General features: G+C 35.0%; 1 protein-coding gene across 1 annotated transcript; it reads left to right on the forward strand.

Moving 5' to 3' along the window:
• Nucleotides 1-1,207: 1,207 nt before the first annotated feature.
• On the forward strand, nucleotides 1,208-11,524 carry Rpn2 (Regulatory particle non-ATPase 2). Its single transcript, XM_090168090.1, has 11 exons — nucleotides 1,208-1,354; nucleotides 3,007-3,124; nucleotides 4,697-4,866; nucleotides 5,891-6,102; nucleotides 7,421-7,633; nucleotides 7,860-8,059; nucleotides 8,795-8,888; nucleotides 9,625-9,930; nucleotides 10,002-10,236; nucleotides 10,327-10,454; nucleotides 11,240-11,524. Exons 1-11 carry the CDS (start codon nucleotides 1,336-1,338, stop codon nucleotides 11,522-11,524), a joined length of 1,980 nt encoding a protein of 659 aa, XP_090024216.1. The 5' UTR covers nucleotides 1,208-1,335.
• The last annotated feature ends 14,399 nt before the right edge of the window (nucleotides 11,525-25,923 follow it).

Raw genomic sequence — 25,923 nt, forward strand, 5'->3', positions numbered from 1 at the left:
TCTCACACCAATCGACAGAGACAATGGAATATGTTTTGGAAATTCCAGCGCTTTATCCCAGAGTTAAAAGAGTACATGCGAAAACCAAAAAAAAAAAACTGGCTCCGCGAGCGACTTCATACCATTGATATTGAAATCCGCAGATGCGTTTCGAGCGCTCAAGAGCAATAAAATGAATTCAAATTTATTTATCGGATGTACGAATACTTTTTTGAAGGGTTTCGAATCAAGTGACTTCAAGTCCCTTCTCCTGGAAAATTGGATTCTCTCCAGTCTCGAGACTTGGAATTCTTAGTATTTTAACTAGGTTTAACTAGCGCCGCCAATGTAGGCGCCGGTGATCGCGCGTGCAACCGCCACCACCGATGGAAAATCAACAGATCGCTGCCGCCGGTCAAAATTTCGCGGTGTCCGGTTCTAAACTTAACCATAGAAATAGAAATAAGACTAGAAGAACGATTAGATTGTGGTGAGATGTACGAGTTAGAAGACTGATATAAGAGTGGAATCACCAGTATTCTTTGTGGAAGCACGCCATCTATTTTAAATTATTTAAAGTTAAACTTATGCCTAGATGGCGCACCCCTGCATGGTTTAGTAACGATTCCACTCTCATGGCAGCCTTCAAGCTTGCCCGTTTTAATTGAGATTACCGGATAGCGCAGTGGTTCTAGTCTCATTTCTATTTCTATGGTCTTAACCATTGAGTTGGGAATAAAAAGAGGTACAACTAAATCTGGCTAGCGCGGGACCAATTTCATTCAATAAGGAGATTTTATCAACTTTATCGTTCTACCGTGGCCGCATCTGTCTCTAGTGGTGGCAACTATATTGCAATTGAATTTTTTCGCGAATCTGATGCGAAATTGAAATGTATGATTACTCCTAACAAACAAACCTTTGAAGTTGTTTAAAAATAATTTTATTCTGTCAAAACGATCCTTTTTAACTCAAGTTACGGTGAGTTAGCTAATAATTATTTATTTTTAGCCATATAACTTTACAGAATATAGATGGCGATACCGCCTAATTATAACGATGAATTTCGTACAGTCTTATCAGAACAGGTCCCGCGTAACCATGGCAACCGAAATCGTAATTGTAATTCTAGCAGTATTATTCCCAATTCAATGGTTTTAACACGCACAAGGCCGGCTTTTTGAAGAGTTTTTACCGCCTTATGACGTCAGTGACCGAGCTGAACTGAACTGACAGAGATAAATTCAAAATTTGCCTTGTCATTTTTCGCGTCGTCTGCAGTCGGAAAGTGTTGTGCATGCTTTCATTAATTGGTAATCTTTCAAACGTTTAAGACGTTTATTTCTGTTGAAGAAAATGAATATAACCTCTGCAGGTAATGTACCCTTTTAAGTAAAGTTAAATATGTATCTAACAATATTATAGTTATAACTCTTTGGATAACGAGAGATTGAGCAGCGTACAATAGAATTGCACTAAGTCATAGTGTTGGTAGAATGTACTGCACGAATGATTTTATCATGAACTCTTAGTTGTTTGAAAGTTACATGTTCTAGTTAATGTTATTTTAAACAATAAGGATGTTAAATTTTGAACTTTTTCTACAAAGAGTAATAGTTTCATTCTCAGTCTTTATATCTCTATTAGAAAACTCACTCTCAATTAGTTTGGATTTTCACTTTTAAATTATGTACAATGTTAATTAGGGTTTGGAATAGTTCTAATCCTTTCATTGAAATATAGAATTTCTGTTTGTGCCATTGGGCTGAGTAAAAGAATTAAATACCTAAGACCTGCGGGAAAATAACAAATTGGTCTGAAATTCCATGTTATGTTTACATGAGAATAGTTTAACTTTCTGGCTTTGGCAATGGGCAAAATGACAACCATGTGTCAAGGGGAACTTGAGTAGCTTTATAGGCCCCAAAATAATGTCAATTCCTGCATCAGTGACATAGAATTCTACTCCCTGTGAAACTGTTGTGGGGGGGTCTCTTAATCAGTGGCGTTTATAGGAGGAAAGTGTAGACCTCCCTGCAATTATATGTGAAGACCAGGGGGGGGGGGGCACAGAGGGCACATGCCCCTTGAAACGTATGGTTGTACATACAAATATTTTTATTTTTTAACTTATTTTAATGGCATGCCCCCCCCCCCTGAAACAAAATCCTGGCTACGCCACTGGTGAAGACTCCCCCTTCCCACATCGTGGGGCCTTATTTACACATGTACCACTAAACAAAGAGTAAATTTTCAAGGTTCTATTTTTGTACAATAAATGACAAAAATTACTATAAATGGTTTGCCTTCACATTTTTCTCTCTTACAAATATTCACCTAATTACTCACTTTTATTGCATCATTTTAATAGGTACCCAAAAAAATGTTATCCATAACTTTCCATTGGTCTATCATAGACAGACTTCTATTTGGGCCTATTTTAATAACCAATAATACCACTGTTAACATAGTACTAGTTATCTTGCATTATATTCAGATCAACTTGCATAGAAAATATGTCTTGCTTTATAGTCTCTCATTTGTACCAGTTTCTATCTTTAGCTATACCCCTTTACTGACTCAGCCTTGACTAACATAACTGTTTCTGAAAATATAGTATGCCATACAATGTTTACATAAAGCTATCACATTATGACAATGGACACATCTAACCTAAAGACTTAGTTGTAAACATTAATCATAGTTCGTCTTAACTACCTAATATTTTTTTAAATTCATAAGACACCAATTTTTAAGAATATTTAAATTTGCCGTTTTGATTCACATCAAATGATTTGTACATAATTTTTCTTTCTTCACAAACCCCTTTGAAAAAAGCAAATATTTATATATAATGATTTACATAAAATGAGGCTAAAATAAACTAAGTATAAAAGCTGTCATTTGCTGGAAAAATCCTTTTAATTTTTATGTAGTAGTATCTGTTAGGTAGGCATAATTTTAACCAATCTGGCCAAATAACCAATCTCATTATGTACGTATATTTAATTCCAAATTTTTTTTTAGCTGGAATTATATCTTTGCTTGAGGAGAACCACTCAGAGTTAAGGATTTTTGCTTTAGAGAAGCTTAATGAAATTGTTGATGAGTTTTGGGCTGAAATTTCCGAAGCTATTGGAAAAATGTAAGTTCCTAAAACCGCTCTCAAAAGAAACCAAGCTTGTTTTTTGTTTATTAAACTTGAATATACTTGGCATGATCCATACCAGCTGAAATATACAGTTAATTAGCTGTTGTATATTTAACTCTTTTAAATTTAAGTAACAAGGCACAGTGTACTAGAAGCCCCAAATTTTGGAATAAATTCCACGAAAGATAATAAATATTTTTACATATGGTTCAGTACACTGTACGATATACTATATTATAAGAATGGAAGCACTGCGACCCCTGGTGGTGGAACTAACACTGCCTCTAATTTTAATTCCATTTACTAAAATTTGTTGATCTACATAAAAGTAAAATATAAAAAAAAATTTAACCTTAAAAAGCCAGGGAAAATTTCTGTAAATGGTCAGGGAATTTAAATCAAAAAGATATTGGGAAACCCTGAATAAAGTCCTGCCAGTTAGTATAATTCAAATTTACTTTTAAATTTCTTACACCTTTTCTAGCTTTGGGCTATTTTTTACTAATTCACTAAAAATTTTAAATAAATATTTAGTAAATATAATTAAAATAAGTAGCAGTGTTCTTGAAAGTTTTGATAAAATTTTCAGATTCACATTTTAATATACTTAAGAAGCTGAAAATGTCCAAATTGAGTAATTGACTTATCTGATGGTGTACTTACTATCCATTGCCGTTGGTTGTTTTTTGATATTCCTTCACTTAAGCTAGCTCCGCCACCAGGGTTGCAGTGCTTCAGTTTCTTTTTTATAGTAAATCGTACAGGGTATGAGCCATAATATGTAAAAATACTTCCACATTATCTGTCATGGAATTTATTCCAAAATTTGGGGTCTCTGAAACACTGCAGGGCTGTTATTTTTCTTAAATGTTGTAAAAGTCAAATTTAAATTTTTTCAGGGTTGGCAAAAAACCGGCTTTTTTAAAATTGAAAAATCCAGTATGGTTAAAAGTCAAAACTGGCTGTAACCGGTGGATTAAACAGGTTAAAACTATTAATAAAAAATGATCAAATTGCTTATATCAAGCCCTCGTTGCTCAAATTTCCCGATTTAAAAATTACGTTTTTGCGCGTGACAGTACCTTTACATAGTGAGGTATAGCAGACTTATTTACCCACTTTTATACCCTAACATGGCAGCGTATTTTCATGCGCAAAATTAATTTTAAGATACCCTAATTGCTTATATGTTAGCTCTCATTACTTGCGACAAAAAGTGAAGGTTAAGTTTTGTCAATATTTCTAATTAATTTCTCAATATTTTTTTAATAAAAAAAAGTGGATTTAACCATAGATTTTATGTGGTGGTTAAATCCGGCTTAAACCAGGGTGGTTTAATCCAGTCTGGCTGGCTCTTGCCAACCCTGAATTTTTTATCCGGAAAGTTTATTGATAATTTGCAATTGGTAATGCAAATTAAAATTTAATAATTTTGCTCCTTACAGCAATCATTTTTGTAAGTGCAGTGAAGTGACTGAGACAATTTAATTCAAAATCATTTGATTTAAGCGAAATTGACTTTCAGATAACTTTGTTTATTAATGTATTTCTTAATATAAATTACAGCGAAGTGCTCTATGAAGATGAGAGTTTTTCCCAACGGAAACTAGCGGCCTTGGTAGCCTCCAAAGTCTATTATCACCTCGGATCTTTTGAAGATTCTTTAACGTACGCTCTTGGGGCTCTTGATCTCTTTGATGTTAAACATCCATCTGAATATGTGGAAACAATTATATGTAAGTAACTGTTATAATTATTGCCGGCTGAATTTAAGATATTGCTAGCAGACTAAAACCAACTGGTTAAAATTTTAAATTTTGTTTGAGTCTTAATTAATTTAAATGTTTTAACTCCTGTTGGAGCAGAAGATGTTGTGTCATATGATGAAAATCAAAACTAAAATGAATACATGTCGAATTATAAATTATGGTCCTTAGTATCACGATTCAGTGGTATTAATATAATGATATGGTCACCAGGTGATTTGAGCATACAATGGAAATGCTGGTGGTATTAGCTGGCGCTGGTGGTATTAGATCTCGATTGTAGGCTTATTGAAGTTTAGCTATGACGAAGAGGGCAACATTTGACCTGCTAAGTTCCTCCCACTTTAAAATCAACTATTCATAAATTTAAAATCCTCTTTGGAGTCGATAATAATTAAAATTATTCTTTAGCTACAATAAATAAATTAATGCTATGGCAATTATCAAAGTAGGAAAGAATTATCAGCAAACCAAAATTAATTACAATATCACAATCAGTTGAAAAATTTTAAATAGATAGTATTCCAAAAATACTACTTTTTTTAATATTGTGCATGCTTCTAGTAAATAATGGCAAATAGTAAATATTTCTGGTAAATAATGGTTAAGAGTAAATATAACCAATGTGGAAACCAGAAATCTTTTAATTTTAAGTTTTTAAATGTTCTTTAGAAATTATATCTAATGTGGATTTCATTTTTTTTAAATAATAATTTAATAATAATAATAATAATTTAATAATAATTAAATATAGTAACTACTTTGCATTTTAAACCATACGGTTGTTTACCAGACAATGTACCGGCTGTTTGGTTTTCCACCTTAATCACAAAAATAGCCGTATCTGGGTTAAGGAACCATTGTTAACAATGGTTTCTTACCCCAGATACGGCTATTTGTCTAGGTTTGGGTAAAAAAATATACAATTGCTAAAGATAAAAATGCTTTATTTTTGAATTTATAAATATTTAATTGTAGTTAACGCTTTTTTCAGCAAAATGCATTGATCATTACACCAGATTAAAAGTAGCCAATGCTGAACTCAAAGAAAGTGATAGTGACTTCATTAAGATTGATGGAAGACTGGAAAAAATCGTTAATCGTATGTTTGAAAGGTGTTTTGCTGATGGTCAATACAAGCAAGCTGTTGGAATTGCTTTAGAAACTCGTAGGATGGACATTTTTCAAAGCGCAATATTAAATTCTGTAAGTTAAACTTAAAGTTTTGACAAATTATATGCAACTACAGAAAAGGCAGGGCTTAAAAACTATCTTAGAACAGCCCAGCTCAATGGTTATTTTGGTTTCTCTGGATTATGTGCAGTTGGGTATTGGTGGGTCCCAATGTTCTTATGTTATCCCTTATTAAATGTTTGTCAAAACTCCGTGAGCAAAATAATACATAAGCCGCAATCACATGTAAGGTCGAAAATGTGTTATAGCAGTTGGAAACAATTTCAAGGAGGTGTATGAACAAAAGCCTTATTTTTTTTGCGGAATGGTTCGAAAACGACTTAACAGATCGATCCAAGAAGCAGCAGCGTGTAGTGATTCCACTGATGTCGCGCATGCGCAATAGCTGTTCAAATTGATCTAGGCGTAGGGTTTAGTTTTTCATTGTTGAAAATTAGCTTCAACACTTATAAAAACTTTCTACTTTCTTCCTGCTTACATATAAAATCAACAACCCGACGTTTACAACCCTTACCAAAAAATAAGTTGGCTAAAAACCACTTAGGACAACTTGTATATCAACTTGGTTTTCAGTTTGTATTTGGGACAAATGCCTACTTAAAAATAACTTAAATCCTCTTTATTAATCAACTTATTTCCAACTAAACCAGAATCATTTACATTTAACTACTTAAAAGCAACTTAAATCCTACTAGGGAAACATCTAAAATTCAACTTAAAAATATTATGTTATTTCCTGACTACTAAAAACCAACTATTATAAACTTAGCAAAAGCAGTATTTTCCTACCAACTGAATAACAACTTATTACCCCTTTAATAGTAACTTGAAATATGCTGACAACTTGAGCCTACTTAATACCAACTCAATATCAACTAATAATGTGTATACAAACTAAATACAAACCGAAATCCAACTTATTTTTTTGGTAAGGGAACTTGCTCTAAATCTCTGTTGTAAAAACTTTCGTTAATTCAATTTTGTTTGTATTTTATATTGCGATAGTAAAGCAGAATGTTTGAGCTAGGAGCCATTTCCTGTGTTTGTTTACTTTTCGAGTTTCAAACGCTCAAGCAGAAGACAGTTTCAATTTTGGTCATTTGAGGGTTAACAATTTTTAAAAATCACATCGTAGATCTCGCGTGATAAATTGACAGTTTCAAAACTATTTAGAAAACGATTTATCTCAAACCGCTTTAAAACGTTTTCGACCTTATCTGTGAAAGGGGCTATTGATTTTCGAAACCAAAATACCGACCTTATACAACCACTATTAATTGTAATAGTGAATTTAAATTTTTCATATGTTTATGATTATATTTATTTTCAGGATGACGTTAAAGGCATGTTGACATACAGTTTCAAAGTCACCATGTCACTAATACAAAATAGAAACTTCAGAAACCACGTTCTCAAAACTCTGGTTAACCTTTATCGAAATTTGGAAGTGCCAGATTACGTGAACATGTGTCAGTGTCTGATTTTCTTGGATGACCCGCAGTCAGTTGCTCGGGTTCTAGAAAAACTTTGCAAGGGAAATCAGGTAATACATTTCAGATATGTTATTAAATTCTTCATGCTTATCTTGAAATATAAAAATCCATCATTTGGCATCTTATAACTAGTGAGATATGAATAATGACAGTTTCATTATAAATCCAAAGTCTAAAATATGGTTATTTTTGGCATGCAAAAAATATTGAAAACCCTATACCAAATTAATTCCATGATTTTTGCGTCAAAAAAAATTATCTTTTACCTGCTTTTAGGAAAGTGCGCTAATGGGTTACCAGATTGGTTTCGATCTCTATGAGAGTGCAACACAGCAGTTTCTATCGAGAGTGCTCAAGGCATTAAGAGCAGCAGCTCCTGTTCCTGAAACTGTGGTTTCTCCACTTCTTTCTACACCATCAGTACCCACACCTTCAGTATCTGCAGAAAGTACAGCAGAAAAAGAAGCTGATAAAGAGTAAGACATAACTTAAATTCTAACTTAAAAAGAATATAATGCCAACATCTTTATTGAAGAGCCCAATGGTTTTAGGAATTATCTCATCAACAAACATTTAAGCAACTCTTTAAATATCGGTCTTAGGAGGGAGTGGCGAATGTGGGGACCATTTTGGGGGAAGTGATAAATTCTAGAGGTTATGTTGCCTTTTTACTTATAGGCTTTCAGTGGTATGTTATGATAAACCTTGTTGAGATTATTATTCTGCCTTCCTTTGATGCATTTTGTCACACACTCAAGAGGCATACAAATGAGTGGAGGCAGTTGGGAAAATTTTTACAGCATGCCCTCCAGCACCGTAACCAGGATTTGATTTCAGGGTGGGCACGCAATGGAAAAAAAAAATAAAAAATTGTACATACAACCATAGGGTCCAGGGTGGGCACGCCCCCCCCCCCCCCTGGTTACGGCCCTGATGCCCTCCCTAGAGTTGGCTCTAAAATCTGTTTGACCACCTTTTTTCAAATGAAGAATTTTTTCTCTAACAGTCCTTAGTGTGCTACTGTACACACTTCCCATTTTTGGCTACCATGGACTCTGTGCACATCTTTCTTGTGCGTGTAACAAGACACAATAATACATAGATAATAAATATTTTAAGTAACAAAATTTAAGATGCAAAAATTGTAAATTTTAATCTAATGATTATTTTTTAACTTTTTATATAATTTTTTTGTATTTTAATTCTAACAGGGACAAAATGGAAGTGGATGATAAATCAAGTGAAACGGTTTCTGAAAAGCCAAGCACAGCCAGTGCAACAGTATCACCAAAGAAGGAAAAATTGGTTGGTGTTCAATTTATATGCCTCATGTAAGAATCCTTTACATGGGTTAGACGCTTAAGCGCCGGTTGCTGTCTGAAGGGGAAAATTTGGAAATTGTCTTCCCCCTTTCCGTGAAATGTTCAGTGTAAAGGTTTGTCCAATGAAATTTGTAACACAACACTGCGTTAGGGTGTTTCAAGGCTAGCTGCATTCTCCTTGTGTTTGTTGCTCCTAGCTGCCATAGTAATTGGTGCTAAATTGAATTACAATTTTGGGGCTACTACGGAAGGTGGATACTTATTGCTTGTCCTTCGATTATGAGATAGGAAAGCTAGTGTAATTTTACTTCAATTTTGTCCTTGTTAATAATTTTGAGATGCTGTAACATACTCAGGGTAAAAATATTTTCAAAAAAGAATAGCTTTAATCTGGTTTTTGTGGAGGTGTAGAAAGGGTAACTGACCAATAGTCTATGATGTAGTGTAATTTTCATCATTGGAACGGGTGGATAATGATATTTATGGTAAAAAATTTACTTATAGTTACAGAAATAGTGGAAAAGTATCCACTTAAATATTTCTAAATACATAAACTTACTTTGTTTTGTGTATCATTCCAAAACAAGCAATCAATAATCAAATTATAAGTAACTTTTATTAAAGTTGGCCATAAGATGTTTGGTTGTCTTTGAGTTTAAAATAAAAATTAGACATTCATTAGTATAAACACTAACAGTAATGTCTGGTTTTTGTTTTAGAATGAGCAGGATACGCAATTACAAGAACGAATTGAGAAACTGGCAACAATATTAGGAGGAGAAACTGCTATTGATCTTCATCTCCAGTTCTTGATCCGTAATAACCACACTGATATGTTAATATTAAAACAAACTAAAGAAGCTGTGCGAAATAGTGTCTGTCATACTGCAACAGTTATTGCCAATTCATATATGCACAGTGGTACAACCTCAGATCAATTTCTCAGAGATAACCTAGATTGGCTTGCCAGGGCAACCAACTGGGCAAAATTCTCTGCTACTGCCAGCTTGGGAGTTATTCATAAGGTATATTTTATTTTTGAACTATAAAAATTGAGATCAACATTTTTAACTTGAATAATTTGTATATTTTTCAGGGTCATGAAAAAGAGGCTTTGCATCTAATGGCGTCTTACCTACCAAAAGACTCCGGACCAGGTAGTGGGTACACTGAAGGAGGTGGTCTTTACGCTTTAGGCCTTATTCACGCCAACCATGGTGCTGCCATCACTGAGTATTTGCTCTCTCAGCTTAAAGAAGCTACCAACGAAGTTGTAAGACATGGTGGATGCCTTGGTCTGGGTCTGGCTGCAATGGGAACCCACAGACAAGGTTAGGGAGTTTCGAATAATTTTAAGATTCACTGCATACTAAATTTTTTAACAATATTTGGGTGTATTTGAAAATTTAATATCTTTTCAGATGTCTATGAACAATTGAAATTTACCTTATACCAAGATGATGCTGTTACTGGTGAAGCAGCCGGAATAGCGATGGGTCTTGTTATGTTGGGATCTAAGTCTTCAACAGCAATTGAAGATATGGTTGCTGTAAGTTTTTCTGTAATAAGGATGAAAAAAATCTTAATCAGTTTCAGTTTCGCAGAGGTTTGGTAATACATTATTCACAGTTGGCTGTTGTTGAATATTAAACAAATTAGTTTTTATTTGTGTTTTGGGATTTTCAACTAAATCAGCTGTACAAAACTCAGTTTTTGTGTTTTTTGAATTATATTTCTTGGTCTTGTATTCTGAAGTCGAAAGGTATAAATATAAAGTTAATCTATCTGACTTATAATTACCTTTTCATGGACATTCTTTCAAAAAGTGTGAATGGGTTAAAATGTTATTTGAAGTACTCGAAAAGCCTAATACTAGCTATTAGCCTCATCGTCATGATGAATGTGTGGGCAGCCATTTTGGGGCATAAAACCACGTTATTAATATTTTCTTTTAATTCAAGTTGTGCATTATTTCCACGAGAGGTGCTTATCCTTTTTGGTATAACATAAATTCTGTCACTGTCGGTAATTAATTTGAAAAATTTAAACACTTGAACAAAATTATTTTATTACTTGAATGGACTTGCGAGGCCTTCGCCAAGTCCTTAAAATTACTCTCAATGCAATTTTTTTAAATGAGTGCGTTATTTTCCAATGAGTCCACCGATTTCTTTTATTTTTTTTTAATATTTTTTTATTTCACTCCATATATCAAAAAAAGGACTCGCACAGCCCTAATAATAATTGACCTTATGGTGCTTGCATATCAAACCAGATACTTCCTTTTTTCGTTTAAAAATTGTGTTAATGGATTCCATTTCATATTTCTAATAGTATGCCCAAGAAACTCAACATGAGAAAATTCTGAGAGGTCTGGCTTTGGGCATTGCGTTAACAATGTATGGAAGACTCGAAGAAGCTGATGCCCTGATAAACACACTCTGCAAAGACAAAGATCCTCTACTAAGGAGATCTGGAATGCATACAGTAGCGATGGCGTATTGTGGAACTGGAAATAACAAAGCTGTCAGGAAACTACTTCACGTTGCTGTCAGCGATGTCAATGATGATGTCCGAAGAGCTGCAGTGGAATCTCTTGGATTTCTTCTATTCAGGTAAGGATTTAGAAATTTCCACACATTCATACAGAGTTCGCTTTGTTCAATGCGTTAAAAATAAGCTTAACTTCGTTTTATCGATGGGGGAACTTAATGAGAAAAAGTTGCCTTTGGCTTATAATGAACAAATTTATATTTTCAAAATATAGAAAGGTTTTTTAGCGAAGTCTTCAGATATTGCAAAATTTCAAACATTTAAACTTGAATGAAATATTGAATAGTAGGTTTTACCATAAGTTTATAATATTGTAACATAAGTGTGACACTTCCAATTCTTCACATGAGAGCTATTCACAATCACAAGACAGATTGCATTACCAGCTTCGTTGCCGTTTTGCGTCTGCTTGCTAGCGCGTCACATAGCATTTGGGAAGATTTTCTTCTTGTGAAGACGTCACTCCGTTACTAGCTTTCATTAAAATATTCCCCAAAGTGACAAACTTATAAAATAATATTATAGACTTATGGTTTTACTGATGTAAAATTACTATTTAAGCCTCGTCTGTGATGTAACTTAGAGGTGTAATACTGTCAAAGTTATAAGACTTGGGTTAATTGGCGACAAGATACTTAAAGGGATCCCTCACTCACAACAGGGGAAGGCATAGGGGTAAAAAAAAACTGGTTTTGAAGCACACTGCAAGTCTGGATTTTATGTTACCCGTATGCCTCCCCCTGTTGTGAGTGATGGATCCCTTTAAGAAATGGTTAACATAATAGTTAAGGGTTTGGGTTGATGGTCTACTGGGGAATTACTCAGAACCTTGGAGATATTAACAAAATTAGCACTTTTAACCCCTCTTGTTATCCACGTGTAAATTACATATTGGAACAGGTGTAATTCCACATTGAATTGACGATTTGGACATCCAAGTGTAATTCTCTTTTAACTACTTAAACTATTAACGAAATGGTAGGTTAATCTAAATTTTTAGCAAAAAATTAGAGCCTTTGTAAAACTGCATTTTTTCAAGGGACTGGAATCTAATTTTTTACCATTAACATTCCGTTAAATTAATCTAGTTTATTAAGATGACTTTCACCAAAATTTCTTAATTTGGGTAACCAATGGCACTGATTTCATAAATCTTATTTAAATAAATCCGTATTTTTTCAATAACAATGTTTTTCATTTGGGGAGCATAGGGTCATTTGACAATGACTAACTACCACAGTACAAACTTTCATTTATTATTTTAGCAATATTTTGAAAGCTTATGATCTAAGCTTTAATTTGATGTACAATATCATTTGCCTGAAGCGTTTTGAAGGGTTGAAATGCAAGATTTTAAATTTATCCTAATTTTAAAGTTTTTAAAATCGTATGGGATAAGTTACTACAATAGCCTAGTGGTTGGTGTTGTAGAAATAGAAATTTAATTTCCAAAATATAAAATTAAAATGTAAGTAAAATATGCCGTAATTGGTCTTAATAAAAATAAAGAAGTCAGTCTGACAAACAGCTGTTAGGGATTTAAGATTTGAAAGATAATTAAAAATGGTACGCTCTAATTATATATTTTTTGCAGTTAATAATTCTATTTATTTGACAAAACGCTCCCAGGTGCTCTTAATTATTCTACAATTGCTTAGTTATTAAATTTTAATATTTAATCTGAAATTTGTTTCCTTCCGGTCCGAAAAGGAATTTACTCAATTTAGTGAATAAATATGCAGTAAATTAAATAACCAGAAATATAAGGTAGCTTCAAATCAAATCCTGATTAGACAGAGTACTAGAGATAATGGATTTAACAATTTATTATTTTTCAATTTATTGATTGATTTAAGAATAGCTAAGTTTCACAATAGGATTATTCAGGGATTTATTCTCCAGAATAGAATTTAATAATCCTCTTATCAGCGTGTAACAGAGGTTAAAGCCCACACAGAAAATCCTTTTTATCTTACGTATTTTGTAAAGTGCTATCATACAGTCTGAAATCGCCTTTACAAAACACCAAAAATCCCCAAGTTTATTTAATAACAATAAGAATCGCGGCAACATCTTTTTGACGATGTTGGCTATAGAATAACAATTATCCTAAGTCCATTATCATAAGTAAACTCACTACCGTATGATATTGAAAACTTCTACGCCGTTTATATGGGAAAATTGAGTTTACTTCTGCTGTTATGACTCTTCCATACAAGTACAGTAGATACAAGGACGAGAAAGTGTATTGGCGGCCTCTGTTGGAATATATCACCTAAAACGACCTAAACGCAAGGAGAGTTAGTTGTAAACAAAAAAAAGCGGTCACCTAATTTTAGTGGTTCTTGACGAGGCTTAAGTGTTCAAAACGAATGGGCATTTTTTTATTTACGCTCGTAGTTTTATTATTAATTTAACATCAAAATGGTAAAAACTAACTACAATAATACTGTCCATGGTGAACCACGTCTTAACAGTGGCCGCGGTTTGTTTACATCTAACTCCCCGTGAATATGACGATGTTTAAAATGGAATTTTTTCCCCTGCTTTCTCGTCCCTGTATCTACTGTCCTTGCTCCATAATAGAAAATAAAGTGGTTGATAATGGGTGGATACTTGCCTGTTCTGGGAATTCGTAGTATGGTAAGAATAGGAACACTATGACGTCATTTAACTACGATTCTGTGCAGTGTTCCGAGGTGGAAAATTTCGGCCTGGACAAAAGTGAATTTAGTGGCCAATAAATATTTTTACCGCAGAAAATATAATAATAAAAAATTATTTTAACAAATTTCTGATTAGGGCTATTAAGGCAAATATATAAACATAGGAATGGTCAGATTCTGATTAACATTAGAATAGTCTGTTAATTTTTTTGGAATTAATTCTGAAGTTTAGTGTAAACTACGGCTTTTTTACAATAAACGTCTTACAAATTTAATTCCAATTACTTTAAGCTTTGAAATGCAATTTTTCTTTATTAGCCACTTTTTGCCAATTTAGAAAAGGTAGTTTTTTAGGAACACCGATTCTACGGTGGCGAATAGTTACGGTAGCCGTAAAATCATGGAACAGTTGAATATTTTTATGATTTAGACTAATTTTCAGCACGGAACAGGCGAATAGTTCGTTTTTGGGATGAAAGAGTACACCTTTAGTCCGAAAGCAGGCGAAAAGTATTCAACTAGATTAACATATATGCGTGTATATATAATTTCGTCTGCTAGACGTTCGAAATACGAATTAGTAAGGGGATTTTCTTTGGTTTAGTAGTGGCACGGCCAACTTTGATCACGCGCTGTTCGCGCTACAGAGATCAAAGTAGGCCGTGGTAGTGGAATCTGAAAAAGCACTATAGTTCTGTTTTTGGAAAATTAAATTGAACGCTTTCCTTGTTTCATTGTGAAACCTATAAAAACAAGCCAACAACTATTAGACGAAACTATTTTCTTAAGTTAAAACTATTTCCGCTAGATGTCTATATTGTATTAAGTTCAATGGTTTAACGTTGCCAAGCCTACCTACCAGTCCATCCCTTAATTTCCTCTCCATAATTTCCATCCTCCTATCCTTAACCAAGCTTTTGAAATGATATAATAATAAATAATATAAAGAACGGAATATAAAAAATTGATGTTAAACGTGAAATACATTGGGAAATTTACTATAAACGTTTGTCATTCAAGTTCTACTAAATATGTGGCCCGGAACCTGCATCGCTCCGTTATTAAATATAAACGTAAAAGCCTCTTAGTGATGTGTAGCGCCATCTTCAGCTTAGTTTGTGTACAGACCATCTGTTTCAGTGTAAAAATATCCCTCTTTATTAGTAAGTATACTCAGAATCTTCCATTCGCTTTTGAAATCTCGCTATAACCAAGGATTCTATATTTTCTAAAATATAGAATCCTTGCTATAAAACGCTAACGGAAAGGCCATTAAATCGGCGTGCATTTGTTACGGGTTCTGCCTTGTAGAAAGCTAAATGCTACGGGAGTTTCGGAAATTCTCCGTTAACTTCGCCGAAGCGGCGCTGGCTTTCGCAAAAGCCATTTGCTTGCCAGGTTTTTTTCCAAGTAGGAACTACTATTATAAATCCAAGGTCCGCCAGCCAAGGCCTATTGAAAAAGGAAATGCTTTAAAAATTGTAAATAACGCTTACTTTTGGGAAATAATGATGAATTATTGAATCGAAAGATAAAAATAACTATTATAAACCTAAACGCGTGTACGCTCGTATTTCTCGCCATCAAACTAACCAACTATTTTGCCAACGGAAAGAGTAGGAAGGGACGAGTTTCCGGTTCGGAAACTTCTTATTTCGCAATCACTCAACGACAGGCTATCATTAACCGAATTCGTTCTTTGCCATACAAAGAACGTATATATGTATAAGAACGTTGAACAAAAGGCATCGCTTGGGCCATGATTTAATCGGTTTCAGAATTACTCCGCCCTAAAATCCGCGTGCAGCGCGCGCTTGACCTAGAAACGGTTTTAACCTTTAGCGCGCGCCGCACGCGGGTTTTTTGGGCGGAGTTATTCTGAAACCGATTAAATCATGGCACCAGGCTTTAATTTGATCGTTCAACGTTCTTATACTCATATACGTTCTGTGCCATACTGGCATACTTATGTATATTATGTTACTTATGGTATACAGTATCGACGCCACCCTCATTAGCCCTGACCATGATTTCCATAAAATGAAAACTTTTCTAAATTTGCGACTTCATTCTAGCTCGAAGCCACTTTGGCGATTGTGTCTCGAAAGAACGTCGTTCCATTGGCGCCGAGCAGCCCCCGCCCTCGGCGACTAACTGGGGAAGTTCTTTATGGTAAACCAATTTTTCCGCGCCGTAGAATTAAGCGGGGGAAGCTTGTCCAACAGCCACGTGTTTGACCCCCTTACTTCATTACCTAGAGTTTATTTTCTGCTTCGTTTCACGCCGTTCTTTTTTTCGGACTGAACCCGAAAAAAATAACCGGGACTTCTTCCTAAATCTGTCCCTGAACGAAATTGAGGTGGCAAGGTTGCCGGATATTTCCAGGGTGCAGTTTTACCCGCCAATTTGCTTTAATTACCCGCCGGTAAGTTAGCGTATCGCATTCTTAAATATTACCAAACAAGTAATCAGCTAGACCAGGAAATTATATAGGTATACACTTGGAATGTCCAAGGAAGATTTTTACGGCCGTGATGAAGCTCGTAGAAACGGGCGTGTATTAAAGCGGGAAAACTCACCAGCAAAACTCTCGCGCCTCGCTACGCTCATTCGACGAAAACTCGTCATGAAGCCTAGTCATGGTTGTTATATTACTAGCTTACCTGATTATCTCTTTTATAACCATAAAAATACATGAAATTAGATATCACTACACTTCTTTCGCGAAGAACATTATAATTACTTCAAAATATTAAGTACGATAATAAATTGAGGTTTTTAAATCCATTGTTTTATAAGCCTTTTTTGCGCGGGAAGATCGCCTATTTGTTACTATGACGACGCATTCTTTTCGCGTCAAACCTCGAAAAAATTATTGGTCAAGTGCTTAGTATTTGGATAGAAGTCTTTCCAATACTTGACACTACGGCGCTGCCGTAAAAGCACCAAGCGCGCCATTTGGTTTCGGGTTCAGTAATTATACGTCCGAGCGATTTCAGGAACGTATTTTCGAAGCATTTTTTGGGGTGAAACTTACTTTTCGATTTTTAGTTTAGTACGCCATCTATGAAACAAATTTTCCTTTTTTTAAATGTCAAAAGATTAAATCCGGCAAAATAACTGCTGTCAACAATTACAATGCCGTTGAAAACAGCGTTAAAGTCGCTTTCAATAGAGGGCCATACAAAAGGAATTCCGAGAAAGCAAGCTTTCTTGATGAAATTAGACTTCATACTATTTACAAAACTTTCAACGAACTCCAGAAAGTTAAATCGAACTAAATATATGACAAAAAATATCAGAACGTATTTTCGTATCATAAATTTTCTAAACTTACTAAATACAAAATTTTTTTTATTACTAAAAATTTTAAAACTTATCTAAAAAGTACAATGTAGTTGTACCGCTCGGAACAACACGCTTCGAGCTTAGGAAAAATAGCGCCATCTGCCTTAATACCCGTCAACTAAATGTTAAGAATTAGCAGACGACTTTTGAATTTGTTTTTTGAACGAGCAGACAGTTTTCATATATTAAATTTAAAACTCGGTCGGTAGGCGGCGATACTTATGACCAAAATTTAAACCACACGAAGCCTATAAATTATTAAGCATTCTCTAGTCGAAAATATTATTTCTGAATCTTATTTGGCCATTGTAATTCTTTTACAAAGTCGTCTTTATGATTTATTTTGTGGCCATATCGCTGATGTCGGCACTGTCATTTCTGTTGTAATATTTCAGAAAGTCTGCACTATATGCTACATTTTTCTTCCTTAACCCCTTGTGTGAAAGTAAGTTGGAGCCTGCGGAAATGCACGTTACAAGCTTGAGCAGTATGCGCGGAACTTATCTCGTAAGAAATATTTTATGCACTTCCGGTATTAGCTGGAAATAGACTTGACAAAACGATCATCAGTGTCGGTTTCAGAGTAATGAATTGGTGTTTGTCTCTTACCATTAGTACACCCTATCCTCGCTGTTTATAATAAGAGCACGTTGAGACCAATCGAATGATACCAATATCAGGTCATATCAATTTTCAAGGTCACCGGAAGTGACGTCACGTGGTTCGTATTTCCGGAAAGCCCCCACTTTGACCCGTAAGACAAACAATTCTTTGTTACAAATCACTAACCTAATTAAAAAATACCTTGACCCATCGTGTACCTTATCACATGCTTATTTTGTCATGGACTCTTGGACTATTAATAAAATTCCGGTGGGACAATAGTAAGACATACTTATGGTTATAGTTAAAGTTATTATCTCGTGGTTCGAGTGGTAGTTCTAAACTAATCTCAAATTTTCCCTAAATATTTTTAAGATTAAGGTGTATTTTATATTTTTAAGCGTTAATTTAACAATAAAGTAGAAATGTAAAATAGTGCAGGTGTGTTACAAGCCAAAAACTAGGAAATCCGAAAATCCTAGTGATAGCACGCTCTTATTCTATAAAGTGTCGGCTCGACGTAAACTAGCTCTTTTTCAACAGATGTCACTAGCGTTGAAATCAAAACAAGATACTTAAGCTACATTTGGACCCAAAAGGCGGGGCATAAAAGAACCCCTCGCGTTGATTGGCTCGTTTTTGAATTGGACAATAACAGTAATTTTTATCAATATATTTTGTATGGGATATATAATTTAGGTTTAAATCCACTAAGTAGATTATAGGTTGTCTAATTTTAATACCATTAAATGGTTCTCTGACGACGTTATTTTTTTTTAACTCGTTATGAGCGATTGTGACGGGTGGGACAATTCCGTCCACTCGTCCATCTGATTAATCAGGAGTGAGATGTGTGTTACGGCCACGCCAACGGAGGGATACTTGGGGATAGGGACGGGACACCCGTGGCGGAAGTATGACAACCACCCGTTGGGGGATTAGTGGCCGTCCTCACACGGCCATCCACAAACTCTTGGGATTACAGGAGTACGCCACTACTCCCGGCTCTGACGATGTTATCGTTTCGCTATTTTGAATTTTAGCTTCCTGTGCCATTAACAGATGGCACCACGCTCTCCAGTAAAGCCGTTTTTTTTCGAAGAATGGGATAGATTCATTGGCATCTTTAATAAGGGTTTTATATTAATAGCAAATGGCATTGATAGAGCCGACAGTTGCTTTAAGAAACATAAAATGTAAATTAAACCCTTCACCTTAGAATATTGGCTAACCCGCCAACAATTTGCTAGAATCCGCCATAGATGGCGATAATGTCCCCGTGCCCGGTGACCCGGTAATAGACGGGGGAATGCCCATTGACAATTTTCCGTCTTTACCCCAGGCACTCTCGCAATCTTTTTCGCTCCGCTTCGTAACACGGAAACTCTCGGAGAATTTCTAATTAATCGGCTGGCCGTTAACGAATCTGGTAGATGGCGCCGCTGTCCTCGCTTCGGATAATAAGGGGGGGGGGGGGGCACTATCGGCAAAGTGGCTCGAGCTCATTCCGTTTCATTGGCCATTGCGCATTTTAATTCCGAGAGGGTTCCCCAAACTTACGAGCCGCGGCTTTTTGCCTTCATCTTTTCCCCTTTTTATCCCAACTCATCACCCGAGCTTCTTATTCCTACGGTTGGCGCGTGATTTTCAGTTATCCCCCCCCCCCCCCCTCCTGCAGAGTTTCTAACCAGGAACCTATTCAGGTTACTAAGAACCTTATTCTTATTTGCTGATTGGATTGTTCATAATTAGTGTTTTTAATTTTCCGGAAAAATAAAATGCGGAAATGAATAATAAAAAATATTTAAGGGTTTTAAAGTGTTGAACTTTTTATCGATGTAAAATATCTAATAACAGTAAACATACTACAAAACATTAATAATGTTACATTGTTAATCAGTTTAAAGCTAGTCCAGAGGTTTAGTTTTACTTTTAGATTCGAAAAAATGAGGCAAAAATGCAGCTTGATTTAAATTTGCAAACAATATTAATCTAATTATGGAATGAAAACTTTTTTTATTATTTTCGGAAAAATACGGAAAGTTTTCCGGAAAAAGGGCCTCGGTTATTTTCTGACTTACAACACTATTTAAAATAATGACTTGGCAGCATGACGTATATAATACGTCACCCATGCTTTTTCCAATTGATTAAAAAGGTATGGCGTGACGTCATACTGCCAAGTCTCTATTCTTAATTTAATTTAATTTTTTTATTTATTGGGGTTTCTTATTGTATCAAAAAATGTATCTTAACTTTATTCTTAATTATTTATTATATGTTTGTAAATGTCCTGGTAACGATCCACAACAGGTTCGTCGTGTACTAGCTCTGTTTTCAATAGATGTCGCTAGCGTCGAAATCAAAACCAGATACTTAAGTTACATTTTTACACAAGTACCCCTGGCGTAGATTGGCTCGTTTTTAAATTTTAACAATAGGCCTAAGTCATTTAGCGTCTTATAATGCTTTTAAAGGGAATATAACCTGCAAAGCAATCTTTATGGAAGACCCCTTCGATTTTACAAATTTCCCTGAACAGTGGCGCCAAACGTTTCTAAAGCCAAAGGCAGAAGCGGCCAGAGCTGCAAACGTTGGTGTTCCACACCAAATACCGGAGGTTATATTTCCTTTAAAACGTTGGCCACGCGAGCCAACACCCAACAGCACCCTACACTCACTATTACTGTTAATAACTTAAATTATAGTAAATTTTAATATATTTTATATGGGATATATAATTTAGGTCCAAGTCCACTAACGTCGTAAGTAGAGCATAATTTGTCTAATTATAATATTTGTAAATGGTTATTGTTTCTCAATTGTGAATTTTAGCTTCCTTTGCCATTAATAGATGGCACCACGCTCTCCGGTAAAGTCTTTTTATTTCGGAGAATGGGATAGATTCAAAGCCATCTTTAATAACAAGGGCCTTTTCATAATACAGATGGCAATGATAGAGGCGACAGAAAATTAATTTCCGTGTTTTTTTTTATCGGAGATAGCGAAATTTTCTGGAGAAAGTGCTAGACCAAAAGGTTTTAAACGAACTTACGGGCGACCGAAATTTGTGCCTAAAACCTTTATTAGAAAATCTTATTTAATTGCAAATAGGCAAAAGCTACAAAACTGTTCATAATCCCAGAAACAAGTTTTTGAATCCTTTTTCGAAGCTCATTAGGCGTGAAAAGTAGTCCTTGAAGATTTTTCCGAATTCTTTTAAGAAGCCAACGCTACCAATGTTAGCCTCAAACGCTTCTAAGCGTAAAACCAATACTTTTAAGGACGGGAAAAGCTGGTCTAAACGAAATTGGGAAAAACGCCGATAAATTTCAAAACCAATTGAAAATAATTAAATTGAAGTGGGTCTTTCGAAGAGCTGATAAAATGGCCGACTAAGATGGCTGTAAGTTGATCATTGGGGAGAGGTTTACGGATTAACGGTAACCTAATTAACGCCAAAACCGACTATTCGATATAACAATTGGTTTACACTTTTCCACTAAACAATGGGTCTCTCTCGGTTTTGGGGGGTATGGAATTTAGAAATTTCATTTACTGTTTGTCTGCTATTTCAAAAGGCCACCGAAAAGTCTTAAAACGTATTGTGTCAAAAGTGCCCATCATTTGGTTGAAATGTCATTTTTTTTGGGAGCCAATAGACTAGAGGGGCTAACCACTCTTAGAAAGGTCTGTACACCGGATTACGCTTGGATTAGCACTGTCAAAGGCAGGGACTTCAAAGATTACGTGTAATCCCATTAGTACAGTCAAAGGTACGGCTCTGTACACCGATTACACGGAGTGATCAGCCCCTCGAATAGACTTGCAAAGAATCTGCGTATTCGTAGAGGTATAAATTAAAACTTTTATGCCTTTATTGTAGAAAAGGGCCTGGGAGGCTATACTGTAAAAATCAGAAATGGCAAAAAATAGAGATTTTAATGTATTTTGGACGTGAATGCAATTTTTTTTTTAAACTAAAAATTTAACATTGTGAAAGAACAACGCTTGTAACCTTCAGGGAATTTTTAAAAACTGATAAAGTTCTAGGGATGCACCGGTATATCGACCTATTTTTCCAAAATTGGTATCGGCCAATATCTTGCGAAGACAGTTTACCAACTTTATTCTCTTACGACGAATCTGAGATATGAACCCCGGATCTTATTATCGTCGTATAATATTAACGTGAAATTGGCAAGCCTAAGCACTCCAATGTTTAAACTTGATCGGAGCTTAATTTCTATTATTAGTTTTAAACATGTATATTGTGTTTGGCGCGATTTAAGGCGTTTCTCGGGTTAGTTCGCCATAAATCTTCGCTAAACCCTAGAATTTTCTCCCTGAAATATCTTCGACGTGACATTTTCCGGCGAAGAACACCCCTTTCTCAGCTTATGAGAACTCATTTTCCAAGTGTCAGTCCGAACAGAACCTCGCGTAATGTCTGTGATTATAATTCCGCTCATTATTTCCGGTAAAGACCCTTTTGTAAACGGCGTTTGTGAACTCTTGCCTTCTAAATTTCTTAATAACGCCGGCAATGCTAATGGTACTTCAGCTCACTCCCTCCAACGGATGTTTTATAGGACTAATTAGAATTTTTACGTTTGCCTTATTGCGTGAGCAAGTCGAATGGGACTTCGAAATGTATTTTTCATTCGCATTTATGCAAATTCTTTCACTTTTTTCTTCAAATTTTTTTATCTTTCATTATAGCATAAGTTTATAATATTTTTACATAAGTGTGACACTTCCTATTCTTCCCATGCAAAAGTTTTACTGAGAGCTATCCACAAGACGGGCTTTACGGGCTTCGTCGCCGTTTTGCGTCCGCTTGCTCCCGCGTCACACGTAGCCTTTGACAGCGGAGCGTTTCGCTAGGGGGAGATTTTCTTCTAGGGATGACGTCACTCCGTTACTAGCACTCAGTAAAATATTTCCAAAAGTGACAAACTTATGGGCAGTATTATAGACTTATGATTATAGTCAGCACTGATTTTGTAATGTACGGGGTGGCCACAAGTTGGAGAAAAGTCAGGGAATTTAAAAATGGGCTTAAAAGATCGGAATTTTAAGAATTTGTAAAAAGTCAATGAAAGGTCAAGGAATTCAATTTTATCTAGATACTTTTTGCAGGTAATTTTACTCAAGATCTATGGCAAATTCTGTTATTATTATTTAGTTCCTTGAAAGTTTTGCCAATTTTTGTAAACGCCGCAATAACTTCTATTAACTTCTGGTAAAAGTCAAATATTAAGCTGAAACTTATTCTAATTTTAACCTTAAAAACTCAGGGAAATCTCTTAAAATAGTCAGGGAAAACAGGGAATTTGAATCTGAAAATATGTTGGCAACCCTTATGTACGTTATATTTTCTTTAATTATTTGGTTTTTCGTCAATTATATTTCGGTTAAATGCAAATATACTATTTTAATGTTTGTGGAATTTTCCGGACTTTATCCGTTACAATTATGTCTTTATAATACATATGACGATCAAATTATTTAAAGTTAGAATGTCGAATAATATTTTCTTCAGTCACACATTCAAATCAAAGAATTTTGTACCATATTAGAAATCTTTACGCGCCCAGCTAATTATTTCATCCAAATTGCCTTTAAAACCATGGATTTTGATGTCATCAGTATTTGAAATTTCTAGATTTAAATTGCATAAAAATTACAAGAAATTGTTCCTTTATTTTCGAAAACATCTCCTTTAAAACAGGGTTGTTACAAATCTATTTGATTTAAATCGAATATTTAGGTTTTGTGCCTGTTTTCTTGACAAATTAATAAATAATTTGAATGCAGCGATAACGTAAACTATTTTAAATTAATATTTACTAAATTGAATTATTAATAGTTGATTTTATAAAATGTTTTTACGCTTGCCCAACTTTTTGAAATGTTGCCCTGGAATAGTTCAGCCAATGCCTAAGAATGAGTTCATAAACTCTTTAGTGGGAGAGAAAACGGATCCACAGCTGAAGCGGGGAGGCAACATTTCAACAAGATGACCAAGGTTATTTTATAAAAAGAACTATAAATACGAAAATTTTGGCATTTTCTCTGAATTGAAATTTCATAAATACTCCTAGTTGTAATTTTACCAATAGTTCTGTGGTTGTGTTTTTTTTTTGATAAATCAAAAACGTAATAGTCGCCTTTGTAAGAAATATAAGCGCCAGATTACGTTCTGATAAAAGTAAAATATAAAGTAAATTTTGGCCCTCCAAAGGTCAGGGAATTTGAATTGGAAAATATTATGCAAAACTGGAGTGTCAAAAGTTTTTTCTCAACTGCTTTAGAAAATGTCGGTTTATCTTTGTTTGACCAAGGCTCGAATTAGGATGGAAAAAATGATTAATTTTATTCACAAACTTTTACGGTTAAATGCTCTGAAAATGTATTTACCTTCTATCGACAAACTGATTCGCAATAAAATCAGCGCGAACCTACCACCAGAGCCTCTCGACAGAAGACCCAAAATAAGCTTGCGTAGGTTAATAGTTAATACTGGCGCGCGTCTTGAGTCGCCATGGTTACGCTAGTCGTTCAGAAGAGTGCGTTGTTGTCGCTCTGAGGTGGAAGCTAATTTTAAATGAAACTGTTTTTGAGCAGTAGACTCGCTTCATTTGGTTCAAAGTGGTTTTAAAATTTGCATTTAATTGAGGAATTGGGTACTTTTTGACGTCTTCAGGGTTGGGTTAGGGTTAAAGGCAAAGGCAACCAAATAAAAACAATTTTATACCACCATTTTTCAAGATGGCGTATGATTTAAATCTAAAACGTTTTATCTACTGGGTGTGACCATGCAACAAATATTCCAGCCAAATCTGATAACGACGGTGACAGTTATTGCTTGTGGAATATATATAATTTTTAACCGCCATTTTCCAATATGGCACTTGATATCAATCAGTAACAATGTATCTACCGGGTGTGACCGAGACAAAACATTCCATGCAAATCGGCTATAAACTACGACAGTTATAGCTCAAGAAATACATTTTATCCGCCATTTTCCAAGATGGCGTCTGATTTCCACTAAATGTCGCGTCTGCTGGGTGTGACCACCGAATATAAAACAGTTCGTCCAAATCTGCTGCCTATGGAACGCGCAAAATACATGGTTTTAGTAGTGTTGTAAGTCGGAAAATGACCGAGGCCTTTTTCCGGAAATTTTCCGTATTTTTCCGCATGAAATAAAAAAAAGTTTTCATTCCATGATTAGTCTAATATATTGTTTTGCAAATTTAAATAAAGCGGCATTTTCGCCACATTTTTACGAATCTAAAAGTATAACTAAACCTCTAGACTAGTTTAAACTGATTAACAATGTAACACTGTTAATGTTTTGTAGTATGTTTACTGATATTAGACATTTTATATCGATGAATAGTTACTCATTAAAAACCCTTAAAAGTAATTTGTTTAAATTTTTAATTTTTCCGATTTGCGGAAACTTTTCCCGAAAATTAACAACACTAGGTTTTAGTTATTTTTCCGCCGAGCCTTCCGCAAACCCCGCCCTCTTGTGGCCATTTTGACGTCTTGTAATTACGGAGGAATTGGCGCGATGGATTTTCTTGTAGCCTTAATAAATTCGTTAGTCGCTCCTCTACGGCCAAACGGCGAAAATAAATGTAAATGGACGCTGTCCGTATTTGAAGAGCGTGCCTTATCTCTGTACTCGCCATAGAAACGTGACGTCACTCGTGATAGCGGAGTTTTCGTGGCGAACTTGGCGTCATATTCAATTCTCTTCTTCGCGGTCTTCCCGCCCTTACTTTTGTCCTCGTCTTGGGGACTCTTTCTCCCCTCGAAACAAAGCGACCA

The sequence above is a fragment of the Leiobunum rupestre genome, chromosome 3 (assembly GCF_980474605.1).
Source record: "Leiobunum rupestre chromosome 3, qqLeiRupe1.1.hap1, whole genome shotgun sequence".
Lineage (NCBI taxonomy): Eukaryota > Metazoa > Arthropoda > Arachnida > Opiliones > Sclerosomatidae > Leiobunum > Leiobunum rupestre.